Source organism: Oncorhynchus kisutch, linkage group LG23 (genome assembly GCF_002021735.2).
Source record: "Oncorhynchus kisutch isolate 150728-3 linkage group LG23, Okis_V2, whole genome shotgun sequence".
Classification (NCBI taxonomy): domain Eukaryota; kingdom Metazoa; phylum Chordata; class Actinopteri; order Salmoniformes; family Salmonidae; genus Oncorhynchus; species Oncorhynchus kisutch.
Window position 1 is genome coordinate 6,159,049 of NC_034196.2, and position 23,732 is coordinate 6,182,780.

The 23,732-nt window shown below is 42.0% G+C and overlaps 1 protein-coding gene across 30 annotated transcripts in view; it reads right to left on the bottom strand.

Moving 5' to 3' along the window:
* Nucleotides 1–4,124: 4,124 nt before the first annotated feature.
* Nucleotides 4,125–23,732, bottom strand: part of LOC109877836 (alpha-adducin) — a 49,064-nt gene continuing 29,456 nt past the window's right edge. For 2 of the 30 annotated variants that reach the window (XM_031802570.1, XM_031802571.1), the window contains 10 exons: nucleotides 21,753–21,851; nucleotides 21,320–21,487; nucleotides 20,692–21,039; nucleotides 18,076–18,171; nucleotides 17,685–17,777; nucleotides 16,517–16,600; nucleotides 11,741–11,897; nucleotides 11,031–11,420; nucleotides 10,059–10,142; nucleotides 4,125–6,284 (listed from right to left, as the gene is read on the bottom strand). In XM_031802570.1, the coding sequence (XP_031658430.1) occupies nucleotides 5,956–6,284; nucleotides 10,059–10,142; nucleotides 11,031–11,420; nucleotides 11,741–11,897; nucleotides 16,517–16,600; nucleotides 17,685–17,777; nucleotides 18,076–18,171; nucleotides 20,692–21,039; nucleotides 21,320–21,487; nucleotides 21,753–21,851 (1,848 nt within the window). In that variant the 3' untranslated portion in view covers nucleotides 4,125–5,955. Of the gene's footprint in view, nucleotides 6,285–8,805; nucleotides 8,844–10,058; nucleotides 10,143–11,030; nucleotides 11,421–11,740; nucleotides 11,898–16,516; nucleotides 16,601–17,684; nucleotides 17,778–18,075; nucleotides 18,172–20,691; nucleotides 21,040–21,319; nucleotides 21,488–21,752; nucleotides 21,852–23,732 lie in introns of all 30 variants that reach the window. The other 28 variants (XM_031802573.1, XM_020470055.2, XM_031802588.1 and 25 more) reach the window with 18 other exon arrangements.

Below are 23,732 nucleotides of genomic sequence, written 5' to 3' on the forward strand. Positions count from 1 at the left end.
AGGATGAGATGTGAAATAGGTGCTCGTCAGGGCCCCACCTGTTAGCTTTTTTGTGTGTGCATGTTGTGCATGTTATTTTGGCATTACTATGTGACACATATCAGTTATGTAAAAAATATGGTGGTGAAGCAGCCAGCGTAGGGGTGCCAATGTTCTCTAGTTGCGTCGTGATTGGCTCAGTGTTCTGTCACTCATGGGGACAAAGTCTACGAGGTGCTTGAAAAATCATGCCCCTCGGGTGCTGCCATAGTTACATTATAAGTGCCCATCCAAGAAGGCTCAAGGTCATTGGCCACAGATACAATGTTTTCAAATCGTGTTATATCTACTGTAGCGTTGAATGGACTGATCATGTCAACATTATACTTTCAATATCGTAGCTAACAAACTAGCAGTCATCATCATGAATCAAGTCGACAATCTACTGGAAAATCGTTTTTAATCCTTGTCATATGAAGAGAGATTAGAGATAAAAACGTAGGTGCTCATCGGCCATAAACATTACGAAAATACAACGAGTGGTTTGGAAGGAATCAGTGGCTAACTGTAAGCATTGCAAAGCAATCACCAGCTGCTATTCAGTGGACTGGGTGTGTGGTCCAGGTCTGGGTTTAAGGGTCTCTATTCCAAGTTTAAAAGGATAAACATTCAACATTCGCCATGCTGTCAATCCAGCGTAATTTCTACCGCGTTCAAAACAACTGGAAACTCAGAACTGGGAAATCTCAAATTTCAGTGAGTTCAAGACAACTGGGAACTCTGAAAAATATGTTTTGAACGGTCATCCAACCCGGAAATCCAAGTCGGGAACTCAGGCCACATTCTGAGCTCCAACCTGAAGATCACTGACGTCATGAATCAACCTTGTTTTTTCCAGAGTTCCCAGTTGTCTTGAAGTACCATAAATGTGTCAGAGGAAGGCCCTAAAAATTGTCAAAGATTCCAGCCACCCTAGTCATAGACTGTTCTCTCTACTACCGCACAGCAAGCGGTACCGGAGCGCCAAGTCTAGGTCCAAGAGGCTCGTAAATAGCTTCTACCCCCAAGCCATAAGACTCCTGAACAGCTAATCACATGGCTACCCAGACTGCTGCTACTCTATGTTATATCTATGCATAGTCACTTTAATAACTCTACCTACATGTACATATTACCTCAATTACCTTGACACCGGTGACCTCGCACATTGACTCTGTACCGGTACCCCCTGTGTATAGCCTTGCTATTGTTATTTACTGCTGCTCTTTAATCATTTGTTATTCTTATCTCATACTTTTTAAAGGTATTTTCTTAAAACTGCATTGTTGGTTAAGGGCTTGTAAGTAAGCATTTCACTGTTGTATTTGGCGCATGTGACAAATACAGTGGGGCAAAAAAGTATTTAGTCAGCCACCAATTGTGCAAGTTCTCCCACTTAAAAAGATGAGAGAGGCCTGTAATTTCATTTCATCTGACCATATGACATTCTCCCAATCTTCTTCTGGATCATCCAAATGCTCTCTAGCAAACTTCAGACGGGCCTGGACATGTACTGGCTTAAGCAGGGGGACACGTCTGGCACTGCAGGATTTGAGTCCCTGGTGGCGTAGTGTGTTACTGATGGTAGGCTTTGTTACTTTGGTCCCAGCTCTCTGCAGGTCATTCACTAGGTCCCCCCGTGTGGTTCTGGGATTTTTGCTCACAGCTCTTTGGTCTTGGCCATAGTGGAGTTTGGAGTGTGACTGTTGGAGGTTGTGGACAGGTGTCTTTTATACTGATAACAAGTTCAAACAGGTGCCATTAATACAAGTAACGAGTGGAGGACAGAGGAGCCTCTTAAAGAAGAAGTTACAGGTCTGTGAGAGCCAGAAATCTTGCTTGTTTGTAGGTGACCAAATACTTATTTTCCACCATCATTTGCAAATAAATTCATTAAAAATCCTACAATGTGATTTTTCTGATTTTTTTTTCTCATTTTGTCTGTCATAGTTGAAGTGTACCTATGATGAAAATTATAGGCCTCTCTCATCTTTTTAAGTGGGAGAACTTGCACAATTGGTGGCTGACTAAATACTTTTTTTCCCCACTGTACATTTTTATTTGATTTTAATTGAAATTCAGAGAATGCCAGACTTTAATGACAAAGTTTGATGACAAAGTTTACCCACGAAGGACCGCCATGCTACCTTCCTGTTCAAGTGAGCACAACAAGGTGAGTCCAAAAATGTATGCTGCTGCATAAATTATGTAATATGCCAGGGAGATATGTATACGATAGCTAAGAAAGTAATACTAAGTGAATGTTGTATAGTAAGCTGTTAGTAGGCCATGTGCCTCACCCTAATAATTTGGTCCCTTTTCCCCTCATACCTTAGCCTACTGTTTTAACTTGGTGGTGCAGTTAGCCTATAGCCTGTTTTAGTGAAATGTCATCATCGAATATGGTAAGAGCTTTCATTGTCTGCTTATATACCATCTTTATTTATCCTACGGTTCTGACTTGGTGTACAGGGAAAATACTGTAAGAATGGCCCATGTTCTGAATTCTGTTGCGGTACATTTCAAAGTGCTGAATAAATAGTTGACTACGTCCATCTGTCCTAATTCACTCATTAATGTCTTAATCGAAGTTAGACTGCCTCTTAGCCACTCGTCGTCCCCTTATGCCAGAGGTTGTACATCTCAATTGTCCGTAGAAACCACATATGTTTAAGTAAATCAGCCATATCAGCAATGTTTTTTAAAAAGGCAGTAAATGAATTTACTGTTTTGCTGCCAGAAAAGGCTCCGCTGATAGCCAGGTGTAGCAGTGGTAAGGTGTTAGGACTGCTGTTGGGACTCTGCTTTTGGGACAGCTTTATGTAGGCCCTAACAGTTCATGGGCACCGTTATAGTGCAATTAATGTATTGTTTAGTGTTGTGGCATTGCTGGCATGCATCAAAAAGTTACAGTTCATATAAGGAAATCAGTCAATTGAAATACATTCATTAAGCCCTAATCTATGGATTTCACATGACTGGGAATACAGATATGCATCTGTTGGTCACAGATACCGTAAAAAATAGGTAGGTGCGGGGATCAGAAAACAAGTCAGTATCTGATGTGACCACCATTTGCCTCATGCAGCGCGACACATCTCCTTCGGATAGAGTTGGTCAGGCTGTTGATTGTGGCCTGTGGAATGTTGTCCCATACCTCTTCAATGGTTGTGCGAAGTTGCTGGATATTGGCAGGAACTGGAACAAGCTGTTGTATACGTCGATCCACAATATCCCAATCATTCTCAATGGGTGACATGTCTGGTGAGTATGCAGGCCATGGAAGAACTGGACACTTTTAGCTTCCAGGAATTGTGTACAGATCCTTGCGACATGGGGCTGTGCGTTATCATGCTGAAACATGAGATGTGGCGGCAGATGAATGGTTCAACAATGGGCCTCAGGATCTCGTCACAGTATCTCTGTGCATTCAAATTGCCATCGACAAAATGCAATTGTGTTCGTTTTCAGTAGCTTATGCCTGCCCATACCACCCCCACCATGGTGCACACTGTTCACAACGTTGACATCAGAAAACCGCTCGCCCACATAACGCCATACATGTGGTCTGCAGTTGTGAGGCCGGATGGACATACTGCCAAATTCTCTAAAACGACGTTGGAGGTGGCTTATGGTAGGCAAATTAACATTCTATTCTCTGCAGTCTCTGCACACATTCCTGCAGTCAGCATGCCAATTGCACGCTCCCTCCAAACTTGAGACATCTGTGGCATTGTTGTGACAAAACCACACATTTTAGTGGCCGGGTGTCCCCAGCACAAGGTGCACCTGTGTAATCACCACACTGTTTAATCAGCTTCTTGATATGCCACACCTGTCCGTTGATGGATTATCTTGGCAATTGAGAAATGCTCACTAACAGGTATGTAAACAAATGTGTACAAAATTCAAGAGAAATAAGCTTTTTTTTTGTGCATAGGTTACATTTCTGGGTTATTTTTTCAGCTCATGAAACACTTAACATGTTGCGGTTCTATTTTTGTTCAGTGTAGTACTAATATCAGCGAGTAATACCATAAGTATTGTTCTGCTGATGAAACGTCAACTCAAGATTTACAAGTCTTGGCAAAAATGATCATTTGGAATTGTTTGAAGGAAGGATTTTTATTAATGATTGAACAAAAATAAACAGTACAGTGAAAAAGATGGTAGTCTATAAATGGTATAATTACACATTTGTGTAATGGGGGAACAGCTTAGCTGCAAGTTTAAAACAATTCTAAGTGACTTAAAGTGAAGAAATGACTAAGGACTTTGCTATTATTGTGCTAATAATACTAACAATAAGTAAAAGGGAGTTATTAACAATAAGTAAAAGGGAGTTACAGTCATAATGTAGAGACAACAAACAATACAAGGCCTTAGTTTAATGCCATGCGGTTCTTCAGGGAACAGGCTAATGTCCTCAGCTTGCATCAATCATGTAATATACCAGGTTAATAGTAGCCTGGTCATAGATCCATTTGTGCCATCTTGCCAACACCTATGGTCCTTTATGCCATTGGTAAAGACAGCACTAACAGAATTGGGACCAGGCTAGGTTTTGATAGTGGTCTAAAACCAAGCTTCACAGGCAAGTGGGATTCATTCATGACATTGGTCCGGTATCAATGCCCCTCTGCCCGACAACTTTTTTTAAAAAAGCCAAGGTGTAAGATCGCTAGCCTTGTCCCAGATGTGTCATTTCGTCCATTCCTATTGCCATTGTTTGGTGTGACAGCACAAATAGATCTGGGACCAGGCTGTAAGATCACACCAACAGATAGATTACATGAACTCCAGTATCTTGAATGCAACTTGAAAGCGAGATGTTTTCTTGAGACAGTTATTTCATTTCAGAGGGGGTTCAGAGAGTAGTCCATTGCAGTGTGGTCACTGATCATGCATGCAGTGTTAAAATGGTGCGATGTGGCTTCAAAACAACTGTATTCCAACATTCCCTATATACTTATCGGTAGCCTGAATCCAGACTGAATTGTTCTTTTTGACTTTCAGTTTGGATCCAGGCTGACCTACTGTTTCCTCTAAAAGCAACGGTTATAAAAACAGCAGTCCAGGCTGTGGTGCTTCAGTTCACAGTGCTCTCACAGCAAGTGAAAATGGCTAAATGAAGATTTTTTTTTGAATAACAAAATATATTGACTATAGCTATATCATTAACTATATAAAATACATTTGTATTCTCTGTCTAGTACTGTATCTGTCCTCTTAGGTCCCGTTTGTTTGTCTCTTTGTGATTGGAGCAGCAGTCCTCCCTCTCACCAGGTGCCACTAAACCCTGGTTGATGGAAGAGGTACGGGAATGACAGAATGTCAAATTCAGATTAAGAGTTGTTATGCTATTCTTGACATGATTTGAGTTCTTGGCCAAGAGAAACCTAACTTGGACCCCATGTTTGAGTGAACAGATTTCACGCTAATGTTAGAAATCAGAAATTAGCACCATGCAGTTCATTTGTAGTTATACATTTTGAATCGGTTACCACCAGTTAAATGACAGAGTAAAAGCTTATTTTCATATTTTTTTTGGGGGGGGGGGACTTTGATACAATCCCAAAACATTGTAGTGGTTAATCGAGTTTCAGTAAGTATTAAAAAATAAGAATAATTTGAAAATAAAAATGCACTGCTCACTCCAAGTAGTGGGCCTAAATAGACAGCATGCGTAACAAGCCACACTGAACCAGACTTAATGCACAGTCATTCACCAATGAAAGCGACTTATTAAAACTTCGTAAGTGATTTTGACCCTTTTTTTATAGAAAATTAGCACACACTTGGAGGTGCCCACAAAGTTGTAATGCCAGACAAACAAATTATAAAAAGCATCAACATCAAATGATGTGGGTTGTGGCTCGCTCAAGGGGAAGCAAAGGGTTACAAAGCGTGAGAGGGGTGTGCAGGCGGAGGTCTCATCTAGGGTTCCTTTGCTTTTTGTTCCTTTTCTTCCATCTTCTTTTTGTTTTTCTTGAGGAAGGAGGGAGTGCGGAACGTCTTCTTCTTCTTGGAAGGTGATTTGCTGGGATATTCGTCACCGTCCTGTTCACAGTCTTGGTTGCCGGCGGCGGAAGCGTCAGCAGGCCCCTCTCCCTCAGTGGTGGCGGGAGGGACAGGAGTGGGGTCTTTGGCGGGGAGGGTGGGGGCTGGGGTGGCGGAGGGTTCGTCGTCTTGGGTCAGGTCAGGGAGGGTCTGTCTCAGTGGAGCCTGGTCACTCTCATACTTATAGGTGTGCTCCGGCTGGGGCTCTGTGGGGGAGGGAGGGCGGAGAAGATCTAATTAGATAGGAGGAAACGGTTCATTTACAGGACCTGCAAAGCAGCTGCAATACAGATGAGACCACGTGTCAAGGCAGATATGAGATCAGCTTTTAAAATCTGCTATTCAACTATTTACATGAGCCATTTCCCATTACTCTCACTTGGGCTACAGATTAACCCACAACAGCGATATATCCAATTTTCTTCTGCCATCATTCAGTCTTTATTCTGTCGCCCAGCTAGTCGCGAACACATATCTATATCAACCATGAAAACAGTCTACGCCTGCAGAGCAGAATCTTCAGGCATCAATAAGACATGCTCCTCAGCTGCGGAATAACACCATCAGCTCAACTGGCCATCACCACCGCCTAGCTAGACATTGAAGACTCGGACCACAAAAGCTTTACATTGAAGACTCAGAGAAGAACGCTGACCATTTCACAAAGCAAAGCTCAACAGCTCTTTTACTTCTGCTTAAAATAACATCCAGGTAAGGGTAAGGCCCTTACAGCTTTTATACAGTAGATGCGATTTAATAGTTTTTCCCCCAACATCAATCTACACACAATACCCCATAATGACAAAGCAAAAACAGGTTTTTAGAAATGTTTGCAAATCTATTAAAAAACAACAACTGAAATATCACATTTACATATTCAGACCCTTTACTCAGTACTTTGTTGAAGCACAGTTGGCAGGGACGACAGCCTCAAATCTTCTTGTATAACGCTACAAGCTTGGTACACCTGTATTTGGGGAGTTTCTCCCATTCTTCTCTGCAGATCCTCTCAACCTCTGTCAGGTTGGATGGGCAGCTATTTTCAGGTCTCTCCAGAGATGTTGGATCGAGTTTAAGTACAGGCTCTGGCTGGGCTACTCAATGACATTCAGAGACTTGTCCCGAAGCCGCTCCTGCGTTGTCTTGGCTGTGTGCTTAGGGTCGTTGTCCTGTTTGGCAAACTCCAAGCGGGCTGTCATGTGCCTTTTACTGAAGAGTGGCTTTCGTCTGGCCACTAACATAAAGGCCTGATTGGTTGAGTACTGCAGAGATGGCAGAACCTTCCAGAAGGACAACCATCTCCACAGAGGAACTCTGGAGCTCTGTCAGAGTGACCATTGGGTTCTTGGTCACCTCCCTGACTAAGGCCCTTCTCCCCTGATTGCTCAGTCTGGCCGGGTGGCCAGCTCTAGAAAGAGTCTTGGTGGAGCCAAACTTCTTCCATTTAAAGAATGGAGACACAATCCCATCTCTGAGCTCTACGGACTATTCCTTCGACCTCGTGGCCTGGTTTTTGCTCTGGGATGCACTGTCAACTGTGGGACCTTACAAAGACAGGCGTGTGCATTTCCAAATAATGTCCAATCAATTGAATTTACCACAGATGGTCTCCAATCAAGTTGTAGAAACATCTCAAGGATGATCAATGGAAACAGGATGCGAGTCAATATATTTGCAAAAATGTCTAAACTTGTTTTTTCGCTGTGTCATTGCGGGATATTGTGTGTAGATTGATGAGGAAAACAAAATGTGGAAAAAGTCAAAGGGTCTGAATACTTTCTGAATGCACTGTATATCAAATGCATGTGCATATAAACTATACAGTGCAGTGGGATTAAGTACAGTTCATCTTTATGCTTCTGTATAAACTGTGCAGTCAATGTAGCACAAGACAGCCACTGTCCGCTGTTTGTCCGAGTTCCTCACCATGCATACAATATACTGTATTTCTAACTCATATTACTAGCAGGTACACACAACAGACTGATTATCCATTTAACCCCTGAAGATCCTCTGAATATTGATGAGGGGTAAACACAGCACTAACATAAACAAATAATTGATATAGGAAGCCGTTCATGTTACTGCTAAGCCAACAGAAAACAAGGCTCACACTTAGCGAAATGAAAAAAAGCATGTATTCTACTACAGCCACACTAAAAAACAGGAGAGCTGTATTTTCCAGAGGTTGGTCTCATCTGGAACAAAAACATTCAATACATTAGAATAGCAATATACATGACCTGTTTCATGTATTTTATTAATGGAAATTCTAATGCAGGTACTTGTGACTTCATATAGTTTTAAAATAAGATGTTCCCTTGTAAGACTCAAAAAGGTTAAGTTCACAATAGGTCAACTCCGGGAAGGAAGAGATTACCTAAAAAAAGAGATTTGTTGCTGGGTCTATCTCAGATCTCTCCACTGTCGCTGGCTAGGAACATAGACTGTATAGGAAGTGGTGTTAACATCAATCTCATCATTTAAGAGATACTGTCATTTCAGACAGGGAGGACCTCTGAAATAGCACCTGGCAACAAAAGGAAATAAGAGGGAAAGAACAGGAAATCAAGGACCAAAGTGAGGAGGAATAGATACTCAACCCCAGCGGGCCACAGAGACAGAGAGAACGAGGAAGAGTCGGATGAGTGAATCCATGCAAAGAACGGTGGGGTTAATAGTTTGAACACAAGCCATGGGTCGGTGGTGAGTTGGAACAATACGTACTTACTATGGCAACAGGTACTCTCTAGCATTTCCATCTCCTGATAGTAACGCAGCCACAAAGAAGAAGCACAGGTAGAAACAAATGTCTATAGATGCAAGTCAATCACAGCCACCACAGTGTTAAAATTATAACAGAAAAATCCAAATGAAATTAGGAGAAACACCAGGAGAAATTAAATAAAATAACAAACAAACAAAAATCCATATTCTTAACAAGACTCCAAAAGAAGGAGAATGGAGAAGTGAATGGGTATTGTAAGATATTTAACCATCTTTGATTAGATTACACCTGTGATTGGTCTAGTAGACAATCACCTTCTACTTCCCTTCTATACATCCTACAGAACACACACTTGTTATGGTTTATACTGGGAGATGCTAGAAGAAGCACAGTAATTGGCTTCAGAAAATCAGAGGAAGGATAACTATGTCCCTCGCAGGCCTCCATAGATCTTGATGCATTAATTCTTTATTATTGTATAATCCATGGCAAAGAAGTGTCTGGGAAATAATGTACTTTATGGTTTTTACAACCAGTAGTGTCATTATACTGTAGTGGGCATTCTCCTGCTGACTTTAAAATATGTAATCCAACAGTAATAAAGACCAAGAGGTAGAATAAAACAAAATACTTTCTTAAAATGATCAGAATGCACTTCAATCTTAATCTCATGTAACAAAAATTCACTCCGCTCTAAAAGTCATGGCTATCTTTGGTACATTACCCATTTGTAGCGCTCTGTTGATCTTGAGGAATCATAATCTAAGAGGATATTCCTTGGACAAAAATGTCAACCCTGAATTACACTGAACTTTCCACTACATGAGGGTTATACTACAAATCAGGATCCATAATTTAGCCAGTTAACTTTGATGAACAACCAGAAATAACAATAGATGTTCTGTTTCATTAAGAAAGATAAACATAGATATGTGTTTTTGTTGTTGAGTTAATGTGATGTTCATTTCAAGTGCATCTGAAATGTAATGTTATTGCAGAACATTTAGCCAAGATAGCTACTTTGTAGTATACCCCTCTGATCTTACAGTTTGTTTCCCATATAACTCAATTAGTCTCAAACCTCTTGGCCTGTTATTACACATTAAACATCACATTCAAAAGCAACTACAGTTATGTTAAAGACCCCATCAAAGAAAAACAGACAGGAACCCTTGAATTCCTTGTTTTTGACACTTAACCATGGTGCCTCACACCCAGTAGTAGCCCAGGAGAAGCCCCTAGGCCAACTAACCTTCCTCTGCTCTGACAGGGGTGCTGGGGGGCGTACAGGTCTGACTCTGACCCTTCACCTCTTCCTCAGGCTCCAGTAACGCATCTAGGGAGGAAATCGAATCAAACTTAATTTAAAGTCCACTTCACAAACAAAAAGACGAAGGTTGTCAATTGGTCAGATTAGAGCAATGCATTCATTGATTTTGATTGAGGATTGTCAGTTACAGGGTTCATTCAAAACAACACACAACAAACCCAGAGAAATTGGTGTAATACATTACTACCCTTACACCACCACATACAGTATATAAAAACAGCACACAGAACATAGGAGAAAAGGACACAGGCATTGATTATTATTATAGGATATTGCACACGACACTGCATAAGTAATAAAGCCCACAATGGCAACAAGACCCATGTAAGTCCACCTTCACCCCAGATAAGGAACCTCTTCCATTGGAGACGCCAATCAGATGATTAGTAGTAAACCTTTACAAACCCCAAAAGGAAAACAGGTCCATGTTAGGAGGAGGAGGAAGAGTCTCTTGCCCAGGACTGATGAAAGAGATCATTCATGTTCATTTGGGGAAGGCTTCCTCAGACAGCAAACAATCAGCAATTGGATTCCATTGGTTAAACAGAGATGAGTCAGATCAGATGGTAGGAGGAGGGTTGCAAAATTCTGGAAACTTTCCCCAAATTCCAAGGTTTTCCAGAAATCCTGGTGGGATGTTTCCCAGTTCAAGGATTTCCTCCCTGCTGATTCCTGGAATCCTCCAACCTGGATTTATGGAAAACCTGGACATTTTGCAACCTTCATCATGAAGAAGTGGGCATAGGCAGAGGACAGACAAGGTTTGAGGATTGGAGGGGGCTAAGTAGTGGGTAGGACGGGAACATGATCAATCCCGGAGAGACAGAAAAGGGACTCCAGTGTCAGAATACAGAACAGAGGGCAGGCCAGAATCACTCTGCAGTCAGTCAGTACCTGGAGCCTCAAGGAGGGTGAGGGCAGCCAGTTCTGTGTTGGTGGTTCTGAGAGCCTTCAGCACGGCACAGTGAAAATCCTTGTGAGGAGACTCCGGGCGGGAATCTCCCCCGTAGGCCCTGGGCCCCGACCCTGTGGACGTCCCAGGGCTCTCCTGACCATCCCCCGACTGTGTCAGGGTGTCTCGGCTGGGGAAAGAGGTGGTGGTGGTAGGGGTGGCCGTGGAGGCTGTGGGGGGGGTCTCTGAAACATCCAGTCCCTTCTCTGGGACACAGCAGGGCTTTGGCTTCAGTGCAGGCTTCTGTGGGGAGGTAGAGGGGGACAGGCCTCCCTCCCCAGGCCCAGGTGAAGGGAGCTCTGTCCTGGCTGTGGAGGACCCTTCGCCCTGTACTGGATGAATGATGCAACAACAATTTGGATCTCTGTGATGGGTTGTGGGCTCCAGGAGCTTTTTGAAGAACTACCTCATACCCCACATATTGTGATTCTGTATCTTTCTGCCACTGTCATTTCTTTCTTAAAACTGTATATTGCAAACCAATTTCCCGTCTGGAACTGCTGCTACTGCTCCTACTACTACTACTGCTGCTGCTACTACTACTAGAAGTTAATGGAGAAAAGAGGGTTTAATGATGAATAAACAGTGCAGTTTGTTCTTCTCTGAGTTGGTATAACGTGACCCAAGAGGTGATCTAGGAGACAGGTCTTACCATCGGGTCCTTTCTGTTTGAGTTCCACCTCCTTGCGGTATTCCTCCAGCTCCTGGTCGAACTGCTTGTTGAAGGGGTTGGGGCCTTTCTGGTTGATGATGACTCTGGGCTGGTACTCCTTCTCTATGATGGCCTTAGACGCTGTCACCAGCTCTCCCTAGTGGTTCAGACAGGAAGGGACACATTGTTGCTAAAAAACAGGCCTGTTGTGCGTCACAAAATTAATATTGTCAGACAATTTTTTTAAATCAATGCCAACACTGAGAATTTCTAAGTATGTTAATACTAGTATTTGGCAGGTCAAACCTGTTTAGGTGATTTCTGGTATATCATCAAAATAAATCAATTGCACCACATTTGACTTTTTTACCTGGTTAAGTACAATAACATTGGAAATTAATGTTGAAAGATCAAATTTATATTCCTAAAACTTAAGTTGAAAATGATGTGGTCGCTGCTTCCCCCTTTTTTTGTGGCCCCTATCTTGACAGCGGACAGAAAAACATACTTTTGAAGTACATTTTCTGCAGTTCTATGCATTCGGCATTGGGGAAGAGACAATTTTTCAATTTTATAACAAATGTCATTCAATTCTACTAATTTTGCCATGGGGCAGAGATTTTTTTTGCAGTTTTAAAGCTAATTTCCTACAATTCTACACATTTTGCCATGTTAATGATCTGAGTGAGAGTGAGTAACAAAATCAATGGGGGACCCCTGGATGTCCGGGCCCCTGGGAACGTGCCCAACAAGTTTAGGTATCTGGCTAGACTAATTTACAAAATCAAAAAATTGTTAGCTGATGCTGCTAACTGAGTGACTGTCAATGACTGACAAAACAAGAGAAAAGCTACTGATGCACAACCAAATCTCGAACTTGCACTTTGTGTATTCTACTTAAAAAAAAAAAAAAGATTTTACCTTAATTTAACCAGGTAGGCTAGTTGAGGATAAGTTCTCATTTACAACTGCGACCTGGCCAGTCTAGCCAGACACCTAGGTATTTGTAGTTGTCCACATATTCTAAGTCAGAACCATCCAGAGAAGTGATGCTGGTCGGGCGGGCGGGCGGCCGCGGGCACCGAACGGTTGAAAAGCATGCATTTGGTTTTACTAGCGTTTAAGAGCAGTTGGAAGCCATGGAAGGAGTGTTGTATGGCATTGAAGCTCTTTTGGAGATTAGTTAACAGTGTCCAAAGAAGGGCCAGATGTATACAGAATGGTGTCGTCTGTGTAGAGGTGGATCAGGGAATTACCTGCAGCAAGAGCGACATCATTGATATATACAGAGAAAAAAGTCGGTCCGAGAATCGTACCCTGTGGTACCCAAAAAGACTGCCAGAGGTCCAGACAATAGGCCCTCCGATTTGACACGCTGAACTCTATCTGAGAAGTAGTTGGTGAACCAGGCGAGGCAGTCATTTGAGATGTTGAGTCTGCCGATAAGAATGAGTCGTTTGACAGTGTCGAAAGCCTTGGCCAGGTCGATGAAGACAGCTGCATAGTACTGTCTTTTATCAATGGCGGTTAAGATATAATTTAGTACCTTGAGCGTGGCTGAGATGCACCCATGACCAGCTCAGAAACCGGATAGCACAGCAGAGAAGGTGGTCAGTGATATGTTTATTAACTTAGCTTTCGAAGAATTTAGAAAGGCAGGGCAGGATGGATATAGGTCTATAACAGTTTGGGTCTAGAGTGTCCCCCCTTTGAAGAGGGGATGACCGCAGCAGCTTTCCAAACTTTAGGGATCTCGATACGAAAGAGAGGTTGGACAGACTGGTAATAGGGGTTGCAACAATGGCAGCGGATAATTTTAGAAAGAATAGTAATCATATACTTGTATACGAGAACCATATAAACTGCACACGCACCAACAAACGTTTTGAAAAGTGCCAATAAAATCACTCATACCAATTAGGGGGGAATATCAGGTTGTATGCGCTGTTGAAACTAACACAACGACAAAAAACGCATGAAAACTGGAGATATTTTTTACATCACTGATTAGAGAACAACCTGCAGTAGACAGTCTGCTTGCATTTCGGAGTGATGCATTTTTATTTGAAAGTCGCCAAAACGGAAAGAGAAACGCGACGCTTAATCTCATATCGGTATCACGTTGAAATCATTTGCGCGAGAGGGAGAGATTGCACGTCCTGTTCAAACTAACAGCTCAAAAAAAATCATACGGAATCTGGGAATGTGTACATCACTGGTTAGAGGACATTTTAAGTGTTGCACTTTGATTTTGGAATGGCGGTTGTTGATTTCGGGAGGCTGCCATCACGGAAAAAGGAACAGACCACTTTTTCTGTTAGTTAACGTAAATGAATCACGACGCAGCATAGGATATCAACAATGACAATGGTTAGCTGCTATTTAAGTGATAGTTTGACTGTCAAATCCATGCATTGGTGTGGCCAGCGACCTCAACTCTGCATTGCATGTCCTGCTCAACCCAGCCCATGACAAAATCAACAGTACAAAACCAATGATATTGATCGGTTTTAAGCAATACATTTCGTCATTGTGATGACTATAAACTTTTATATTAACATCACCAATCGGAGGTAAAAAAGGATGTGTAATGTGAAGGATGTGAAAATGCAAGCTTGTGTAAGGTAGTAATAAACTGTCCACATTGTATATTGCGCTAATATCCCTAATCACTATAAATAGGTGCAATATGCAGAAATTGGTCCGCCATGTCCTGGTTTCTGAAATATTAATAGTTAGCCTAATTTCAGTTTGTGACAAAACAAGCAAGTTTTGAGTGTGTGGAGAATCAGTTTACCATCCAAACTGCTGTGAAATATATTTTCCATAACCCAAAATGTTTTATTTTCAGCTGGTGTACAAAGCCGAAAGTAAGATGCAAAAACTAAATTTAAGAACGGGATGCATAGAACTAATACGGCTTTTTAAGCTTGCTTTCAATAAGAATGACAGATCTATAACTAATTTCTATGTGAATTTGATCAGATCGCCCAAAAAGTTACACATTGGCGCTTTAATATGGCAAAATAATTAAACATGTCAATTTAAGAGGATATACAGTTGAAGTCGTAAGTTTACATACACTTAGGTTGGAGTCATTAAAACTAGTTTTTCAACCACTCCACAAATGTCTTGTTAACAAACTATAGTTTTGCAAGTCGGTAAGGACATCTACTTTGTGCATGACACAAGTAATTTTTCCAACAATTGTTTACAGACAGATTATTTAACTTATAATTCACTGTATCACAATTCCAGTGGGTAAGAAGTTTACATACACTAAGTTGACTTTGCCCTTAAACAGCTTGGAAAATTCCAGAAAATTATGTCATGGCTTTAGGAAACTTCTGATAGACCAATTGACATCATTTGAGTCAATTGGAGGTGTACCTGTGGATGTATTTTAAGGCCTACCTTCAAACTCAATGCCTCTTTGCTTGACATCATGGGAAAATCTAAAGAAGACCTCATAAAAAATTTGTACAGGTACAAAAGTATCTATATCCATAGTAAAACAAGTCCTATATCGACATAACCTGAAAGGCTGCTCAGCAAGGAAGAAGCCACTGCTCCAAAACCGCCATAAAAAAGCTAGACTATGGTTTGCAACTGCACATGGGGACAAAGATCATACTTTTTGGAGAAATGTCCTCTGGTCTGATGAAACAAAAATAGAACTGTTTGTCCACAATGACCATCGTTATGTTTGGAGGAAAAAGGGGGAGGCTTGCAAGCTGAAGAACACCCTCCCAACCGTGAAGCATGGGGGTGGCAGCATCATGAGGTGGGGGTGCTTTGCTGCAGGAGGGACTGGTGCACTTCACAAAATAGATGGCATCATGAGGATTGAAAATTACGTGGCTATATTGAAGCAACATCTCAAGGCATCAGTCAGGAAGAGTGAAGCTTGGTCGCAAATTAGTCTTCCAAATGGACAATGACACCAAGCGTACTTCCAAAGTGGTGGCAAAATGGCTAAAGGACAACAAAGTCAAGGTATTGGAGTGGCCATCACAAAGTCCAGACCTCAATCCTTTAGAAAATTTATGGGCAGAACTGAAAAGCTTGACCCAAGTTGAACAATTTAAAGGCAATTCTACCAAATACTAATTGAGTGTATGTAAACTTCTGACCGACTGGGAATGTGATGAAAGAAATAAAAGCTTAAATAAATCATTCTCTCTACTATTATTCTGACATTTCACATTCTTAAAATGAAGTGGTGTTCCTAACTGACCTAAGACAGGGAACTTTTACGAGGATTAAATGTCAGGAATTGTGAAAAACTGAGTTTAAGTTTATTTGGCTGAGGTGTATGTAAACCTCTGACTTCAACTGTACATACATTGCCCACACAAACTATTGCAACCATGACATTATCTCACTCATTTAACCAAATCTAGTTTAAAAAAATGTTCCAAAACACAATTTAACGGGGCGCCTGAACGTTTGACGTCACTACTAGTATGGAGCATTTCAAAGCAGTCTGGAAAATAGGGCCTATTCAATTTGTCTTAAATGTTTGTACCGCACCTTGGAGTCCTATATATGGGGCGATGAACAGGGCCGCATTCAACAGGGTACAACATTGTGGAACATTGAGATAGAAATATATAAATAATGTTGAATAAATTGGCTTTCTCTGACATGTGACTTGAAGGAATCACATCAACTCTATTTCTAGCTGCAATGTTCCACAACGGTTGCCTAACATGCTCCAGATATCACACAGAAAAACAGAAGAGAGGTGAGAGGTCATGGAAGGTCAGGAAGTACCTTTCTAAAAGACTTAGCAGGACTATTGGCCTCTGACAGATCGAGGCTGGCAATAGTGTCCGTACAGTCAGACAGAGGGGCGTCCTGCAATAGTAAACTGAGTGAGGGGGGCAGAACCCAGTCCGAGAACACACATTTGTTACAATACGCATAGTCACACACACACACGCAGCGTTTGTTTCAGGGAGGTGAATTGGGCAGTCTCGAGCATGATCATGATTAAAACAAATGGCTATGGATCATGCATTGCAACACACCACAGGAGTGTGTGCAAGTCAAACTACAGAGACAAACACCCAATACAATGCATAAGGCTAGATTTAACGCTATCAAATTACGCAAAACCAAAACGTTACAACTAACAGTGAAGAAAGGTTAAGAGAAAACCAACAGCTCTTTCTCAATTCAGTACTTCTAAAGACCTTCAATAGTAAAATCTGATCACATAATGCACATTACATTGGTCAGCAGACAAACACTTCAACAATGGCCTCAGCAGTCCTCCCAAAAATCAGTCAAATGAAACTAGCAAAACCTCAATAACAAATTATGAATGGGATCTGCCAGAGGTCAAAGGAAGGCAAACCAACAACATGCAAACTCAACTCTGAAGTCATATGAAAGCATTCCGACAGACTTGAAGGCCACCAGTGCTGAAGGCCACCAGTGCTGAAGGCCACCAGTGCTGAAGGCCACCAGTGCTGAAGGCTACCAGTGCTGAAGGCCACCAGTGCTGAAGGCTAACAGCATGTTGGGGTTAGTCATCAAAAGGAGGAAAATCTAACATCAACCAAAGGGGATGGACACAACCCGTCCTGAGACGCAGCAGGAAGTTTACAGAACTTCTGTGATTAAATAATAACCAAGTTAACTTAAAATGTCAGGGGGGGGGGGGGGGGGGGGGGGGGTGATCAAATCAGACCTGGGTTCAAATACTAGAAATTGGAAATCATTCAAATATTTCTAGCCTTTGCTTTGAGCGCAGGGTTTGCAGTTCTGCAACTATTATATTTGTTCCATTGCTCCAGGCAAACTCAATAAAACCAAGCTTAAGAATTTGAAATGTGGTCCGGCTCGGGGTTAAGCATTTAGGGCAGCACACATATCGCTATTTTTGCAGGGTTTGTCTGGCGGCTGTGAGGTGGGGCAGGGCACAGGAGGGACTCACCTGGACAAAGGAGCGGTCCACTATGCTTCCAGCACACAGCACCTGGGACTCAGGCCCTGCAGTCTTGATGTCCTTAAGGTTCTGCTCTCGGATCTAGAGGGTGGTAGCAGACAGAAAGAGGGCTTGGATACGGAGGCACAGACATGCATTGAATAACACAAAGACAGAAATCCTGATTCTCTACCATTCTTACGAAGTGTGCACTACCACTCATGGATTACATTTTTTTTTTTTGAAAAATCGCTCCAGCCAACACTTACACCAACCTAATGCTTTAAATCCATGATGAACAGTGTATAAGTACACACTACAGGAGTAGGGCAGAGAGTTGGGACCCAAATCAACCCATGTTGAAATAATCGACAGAGTCCATGTTAAAATGATATCCTACCTTGTTCCTCATCTCCAGCACCTCCTTGGGGTTTGTGTTGAGCGGGACAAACTGATTGGCTACTGCAGCCTGTCGCATTCCTTCCTCATTCGTCCACTGTAATTACCAAAGCAACAATTCAAATAAACTGCCTAAAACGATACAGCCAAAATAACATGAAAAAACAGCCGCAAAAGATTTAAATATACAGACTACGCAGGCTTTTTCAGGACAATAATAATAGGTCATGCTTTTCAAACTGAAAAAATTGAGAAGGTATGACTAACGGAATTTTAAAAAAATAACAAACACCTGGAAGCAGTAAACCAATGATCATACATATTTTGGCAGGATGGCTCTGTAATTCATAGTTCGAGAAAGTACACACTGAACAGTCCTTTTCAGTATTAAGGTATTTTTATGTAATTATCTAACCCCCTAACAGGCATCGGTTATTGAATGTTTCCTCAAAAGATGCACTATCATCATCCTCATCATTGATACTCTGGCTGTTACTCGTAGACTTCAAAAACTGAGAAAAGTAAAAAAACACAAAAAAAGAGCAACTGAAGACATCACAAGAAGATGAGACCGTGGAAGGGGAGGGGGTGAGGACGTGGAAGGGTGAGGCGATGATGGCGCTGGCTTACAGTACAGTAGAAGCTATGTACTGCATGTCGACCAGCGAGCTAGCAGCAATGTGTTGAGGCGTGAGAGAGTGGGCATCACCAAGTCATTTCCCAGGCTAACATACAGTACAGTAACAGAACAACAGGGATAAAGAGAAAAACACACCGACAGACGAGACACTCGTCCACCATTCACTGACTGACAGAATAACTCATTGGAAAAAAACGCCAACTTAGTGTTACCCCCAAGAATTTAATTTTATACAAGTTAAATGGTCCTTAGTTTACGTTTAGTTAAAAGGGGCTGCCATTATGCAATGGTATTTTGATCTACTACTGAACAACTTTCTTATGACAGCTGTGGAGAAAAAAACCTCTGGAGCTGTCATGAAGGTAATGGAGTGTTCTGGGAGTTCTTGACAGAGGTGTTTAAACAGAAACGATGGGAAAGCTCAGGCCAGGATGGAAAGAAAAAGATTGAGCTTTTCATTTGATTTTTTATAGATGTGATTAAATGAGCAGCCGCTGAATCTACTTTTAGCCTTCATGCAAATATTAATATTTTTTCCACCTTTTTTGATGCACTTAGTGGAAAGCATGTTACTATGCAATTTGCCGTGGAGTAGCATAAGCTATGGGTTCTTTTCTGTTTAAGAGATGTTTCAGCTGGGCTGTTAAAGCTGTTAGGTGCCAAACCAAAAACTAGATGAGGAAGAGGCAAAGGGCATCTGGGATGTAGTTAGGAAACATGGGATGGACATGTAAACATGATATACTCACTGATTATGTACCGAGTCTCACAACACAACACTTTCTCCTACTTCCCAGAGGAGGTCATTGTTTCAAAAGTAAAAAACGGGTTAAATGTCTTGTTTAAAAATTTAAATGTTACTAAACATATTCGCTCATGCAGGGGAACACAAATTAAATGTCATATTATCAGCCCTGGAGAGTTGGGAGGTGGTTCGGGATTCAATAGAGGGGGCAGAGTCACAAAAAAAGCAGGCTATGACTCATGATATTCTGATTCCAATTCCGTATCAAAAGCAGGACTGTTCACTCTTGTCTGTGGATTTAACTGTGACGTAATTGGCTGTCTGGCTGAAGGACCAGCTACAAGAGATAGAGGTAACTTCCTCAGTTTCAAAGGTCAAACAGTGCTCAAAATAAAGAGAGACATGCTAGCTTTGAAGTGCATCTACAAAAGGGGGACACTGTCTATCTATAATTTAGTGTATGGTTCTATTACATTAGCTAGTAATTAGTAATACATTGTCACTGTCATATCAACTGTGGTACAAAATTGTGTGCAACACCGTAGAAAGGTATGAGGGTTTGCTTTAGTAAAATGCATCTTACGTTTTGCTTGAGTTTAATACTGCACTAACTTCCCTGGGTGTACAGTTATAAAAGCTACAGACCAGACACACAACACCAGACAGAAAGGAACGAGAATACATCTGTAAAGCAACAGTAGTGGTTGGTTAGCAACATCATCGAGCCACGCCCACTCTGGGCTCATGCAACACCCCTGTCGCCCCTCCTCCCGGAGAGCACCTACAATGCATCTGACTACTCATGCAACCAGCATGCACTGGGCTGCTGGGGTGGCACCCTAAAGCCTGAGGGAACAAAGGAAGGAAAGGGGAGGGACTAAGATGAGGAATAGAGGGAGGGACCAACCGCTTAAGAGAGTGGTTCGTAGGGAAAACAACTTCTTTAGAACAAAGAAGTGCATTTAAGGAAACTGCTCTTAAGCGGTTATTAAAAGTCTGGTCTTTGGACTGGCTAGAGAGAGGAAAATATAGCAAAACTACCACAATGGGAATTAGTTAAATACTGGTCAGAGAGGGTGGTTAGATACATCCAAACACTGGAGCTGTCTGGAGAAGTAGCTATATCACAGGGTCTAAATAGATCACATGATCCATTTCACCCCAACCTTAGAGTGCCAACCAGCTGCCCTGTCATCAACTATGTAACTATGAGCAATAAGGTAGGCACAGACCAAGCAGTTGGTAATACAGCTTGGCACGCAGACACCGGACGAGAGAGACTGCAGCAAGGGTTTGACGTGATCGTGTGTAATGTTCGTCCACACCTTAGTCTTCGACTTGGGGCTGCCACCGTCGGGCCCTTCCTCGTAGGCCTCTTCCGGCCGGCCCGAGTTGGGCCAGCGGGTCTTGTCACGCTGCTGCCTCTGAAAGCTGTGCTTGAGAGGGGAGCGAGCGCCCGAATCACTGTCCTCGGCATAGGAATAGCCCGTGGCCGAGGGAGCGATCTCTATGTCGCTGCTGAACTTTTTAGCTTTGTCTCGCAGGGCAGGGCACCTGTAAGGGTAGCCTGTCCTGTAACCCTAGAGAAAGAGTTTTTTTTTATGAAAGGGGATAAAGCAAGGCATATCAAATATTGTTGATAGTAGTCTACAGTATTAATAATTATATTTCACATGAAAACCTGTCAACTGTAAGAAAATGTTATCCTGGTAGTCTCATATCTGTTTGTACTGTCTTACCAACTCCTACGGTCAAACAACATTTGGCAATGACCATAGGAGTTGGCAAGACAACAAACAGATCTGGGACCAGTCGATGAAAAGGTATCATTACTCTCAAGACTAATAGATGAATTCCTACCAGGTTATCCAGCATCCTCATGTAAGCCTCAAACTCCTGCTCCCCGACCAGCCACTTCGGGTGTGTGGAGCCCTCGACATGCACAGAGCACCGTGGCCGGGATTTGTACTTAGCAGGGTCCAGCATCACCAGGTTACCAGGTCCTCCAGCACTGGCTAGGGTGCGCACCTGGACACACACACACACACACAAACATAGTCCCACACAAAGTAATTCAGTCACAATCATGTCACATGCAGAAGGAAGTATTGTGTTTGGTATATGTTGTGCTTAGATTTCAAATGCTCAAAGAGTTGGCATCTTGCCTGAGAGTAACAATATAACCTCCTCTTTGTAATAATACAATATGATGTATTGATCAAGACCGGCCGCAGAGAAGAGGCCCTGGAGAAGATTCTCACAGAAATCAAGTTTGGTCTGAAAACTGTCCTACCTGGATCTCACATGCAGTGACCAGGTTGTGGATATAGTAGAAGGCTTCCTCCACAGTCTCCCCAACAGACACCAAACCATGGTTTCTCAGGATCAGAACCTAGAGGACAAATAACATCCAAACAACTCAGTGTACCCACAAACGCTGTCCACTCACACAGACATGCCGGGCCAGTTTCCAGACAGATTAAGCCATGTTGTGACTGCCCTGAATTTGTCTGAACCGTCCCAGTGCTTCTCCTGCCGATGGGGTGCTTCCGCTTTAATTCCCTATTAAATAGCCAGCATCAGCCGTGCAAAAGTGGGTTGGTGATATTGGGCGAGAGAGGAAGTGTTCAACACTCAGCTTGGAAAGTCGTTTGTTTTGTTGTATTTCAAAGTTTGTACTGTAGCTGTGTCGCAAGATCAACCAGTATCGGATCTACTTCTGTCCATTGTTGGACTACCAATCTACGTTGGTCTCGGCTGTTCTCCTTGACCTTTGACCCATTTGTTTTGGGGTGATTTATACCGTGTTGGTTTATGTATTCAGTTGAAGACTGCTGAGATTTGATACTCTTTATTATGTGTGAAACTGGAGTTTATTGCAATCTGATTGTATGAAGGAGATGGGTTTCACGCATCATTTTATGGAAGGACAATTGTGTGACTGAGGTCACTCGGGTTCACTGCACTCCTTTACCTGGGCTGGACTTTTTAAAATGTATGCCCGAGGTAATGGACATTTACCAGTGAACCAAGGTTGTTATTGTTTTGTGACTTAAATTGACTGTGATCATTTACTTTGGTAATACAACCAACGCAAAGGAACAGTTGTTTTGAAGTTATGACTAAACTAAATAAAAATAAACCATACTATGAAACAAAAATATATATAAAGAATGATAGTATAAAGCTTTGGGGCACCTTAAATGAAATTTTGGGTGAAAAAGCCAACTCGGCTCCATCATTCATTGAATCAGATGGCTCATTCATCAAAGGCAACTGATATTGCCAACTACTTAATGACTTGTTCCATTGGCGAGATAAGCAAACTTAGGGACGACATGCCAGCAGCAAACGCTGACACTACACATCCAAGTATATTGGACCAAATTATGAGACAAGAATTGTACTTTTGAATTCCGTAAAGTCAGTGTGGAGGAGGTGAAACTAATAATTGTTGTCTATCAACAATGACAAGCCACCAGGGTCTGACAATCTGGATGGAAAAATACTGTTTTTTCCACATCTTCAATTTAAGCCAACTAGAAAGTGTGTGATCTCAGGCCTGTAGGAAAGCTAGTCATTCCCATACCCAAGAATAGTAAAGTCCCATTTACTGGCTCCAATAGCCAACCAATCAGCCCGTTACCAACCCTTAGTAAACTTCTGGAAGAAATTGTGTTTGACCAGATTCACAGTAAACAAATTAACACCAGAATATCAGCATACTTATAGGGAAGGACACTCAACAAGCACAGCACTTACACAAATGACTGATGATTGGCTGAGAGAAATTGATGATACAATTATTGTGGGGGCTGTCTTGTTAGACTTCAGTGCAGTTTTTGACATTATCGATCATAGTCTGCTGCTGGAAAAACTTGTGTGTTATAGCTTTACACCCACTGCTATAATGTGGATAAAGAGTTACCTGTCTAACAGAACACAAAGGGTGTTCTTTAATGGAAGCCTCTCAAATGTAATCCAGGTAGAAGCAGGAATTCCCCAGGGTAGCTGTTTATTTTTTACTAACAACATGCCGCTGACTTTGAGCAAAATCAGAGTGTATTCGGATGACTCAACACTATACACGTCAGCTACTGCAGCAACTGAAATGACTGCAACACTTAAAGAGCTGCAGTTAGAGAGAGTGTTTCAGAGTGGGTGGCAAGGAATAAGTTAGCCCTAAATATTTCTAAAACTAAAAGCATTGTATTTGGAACAAAAAAAACTCACTGCACACCAAACATCAACTAAATATTGTAATAATTAATGT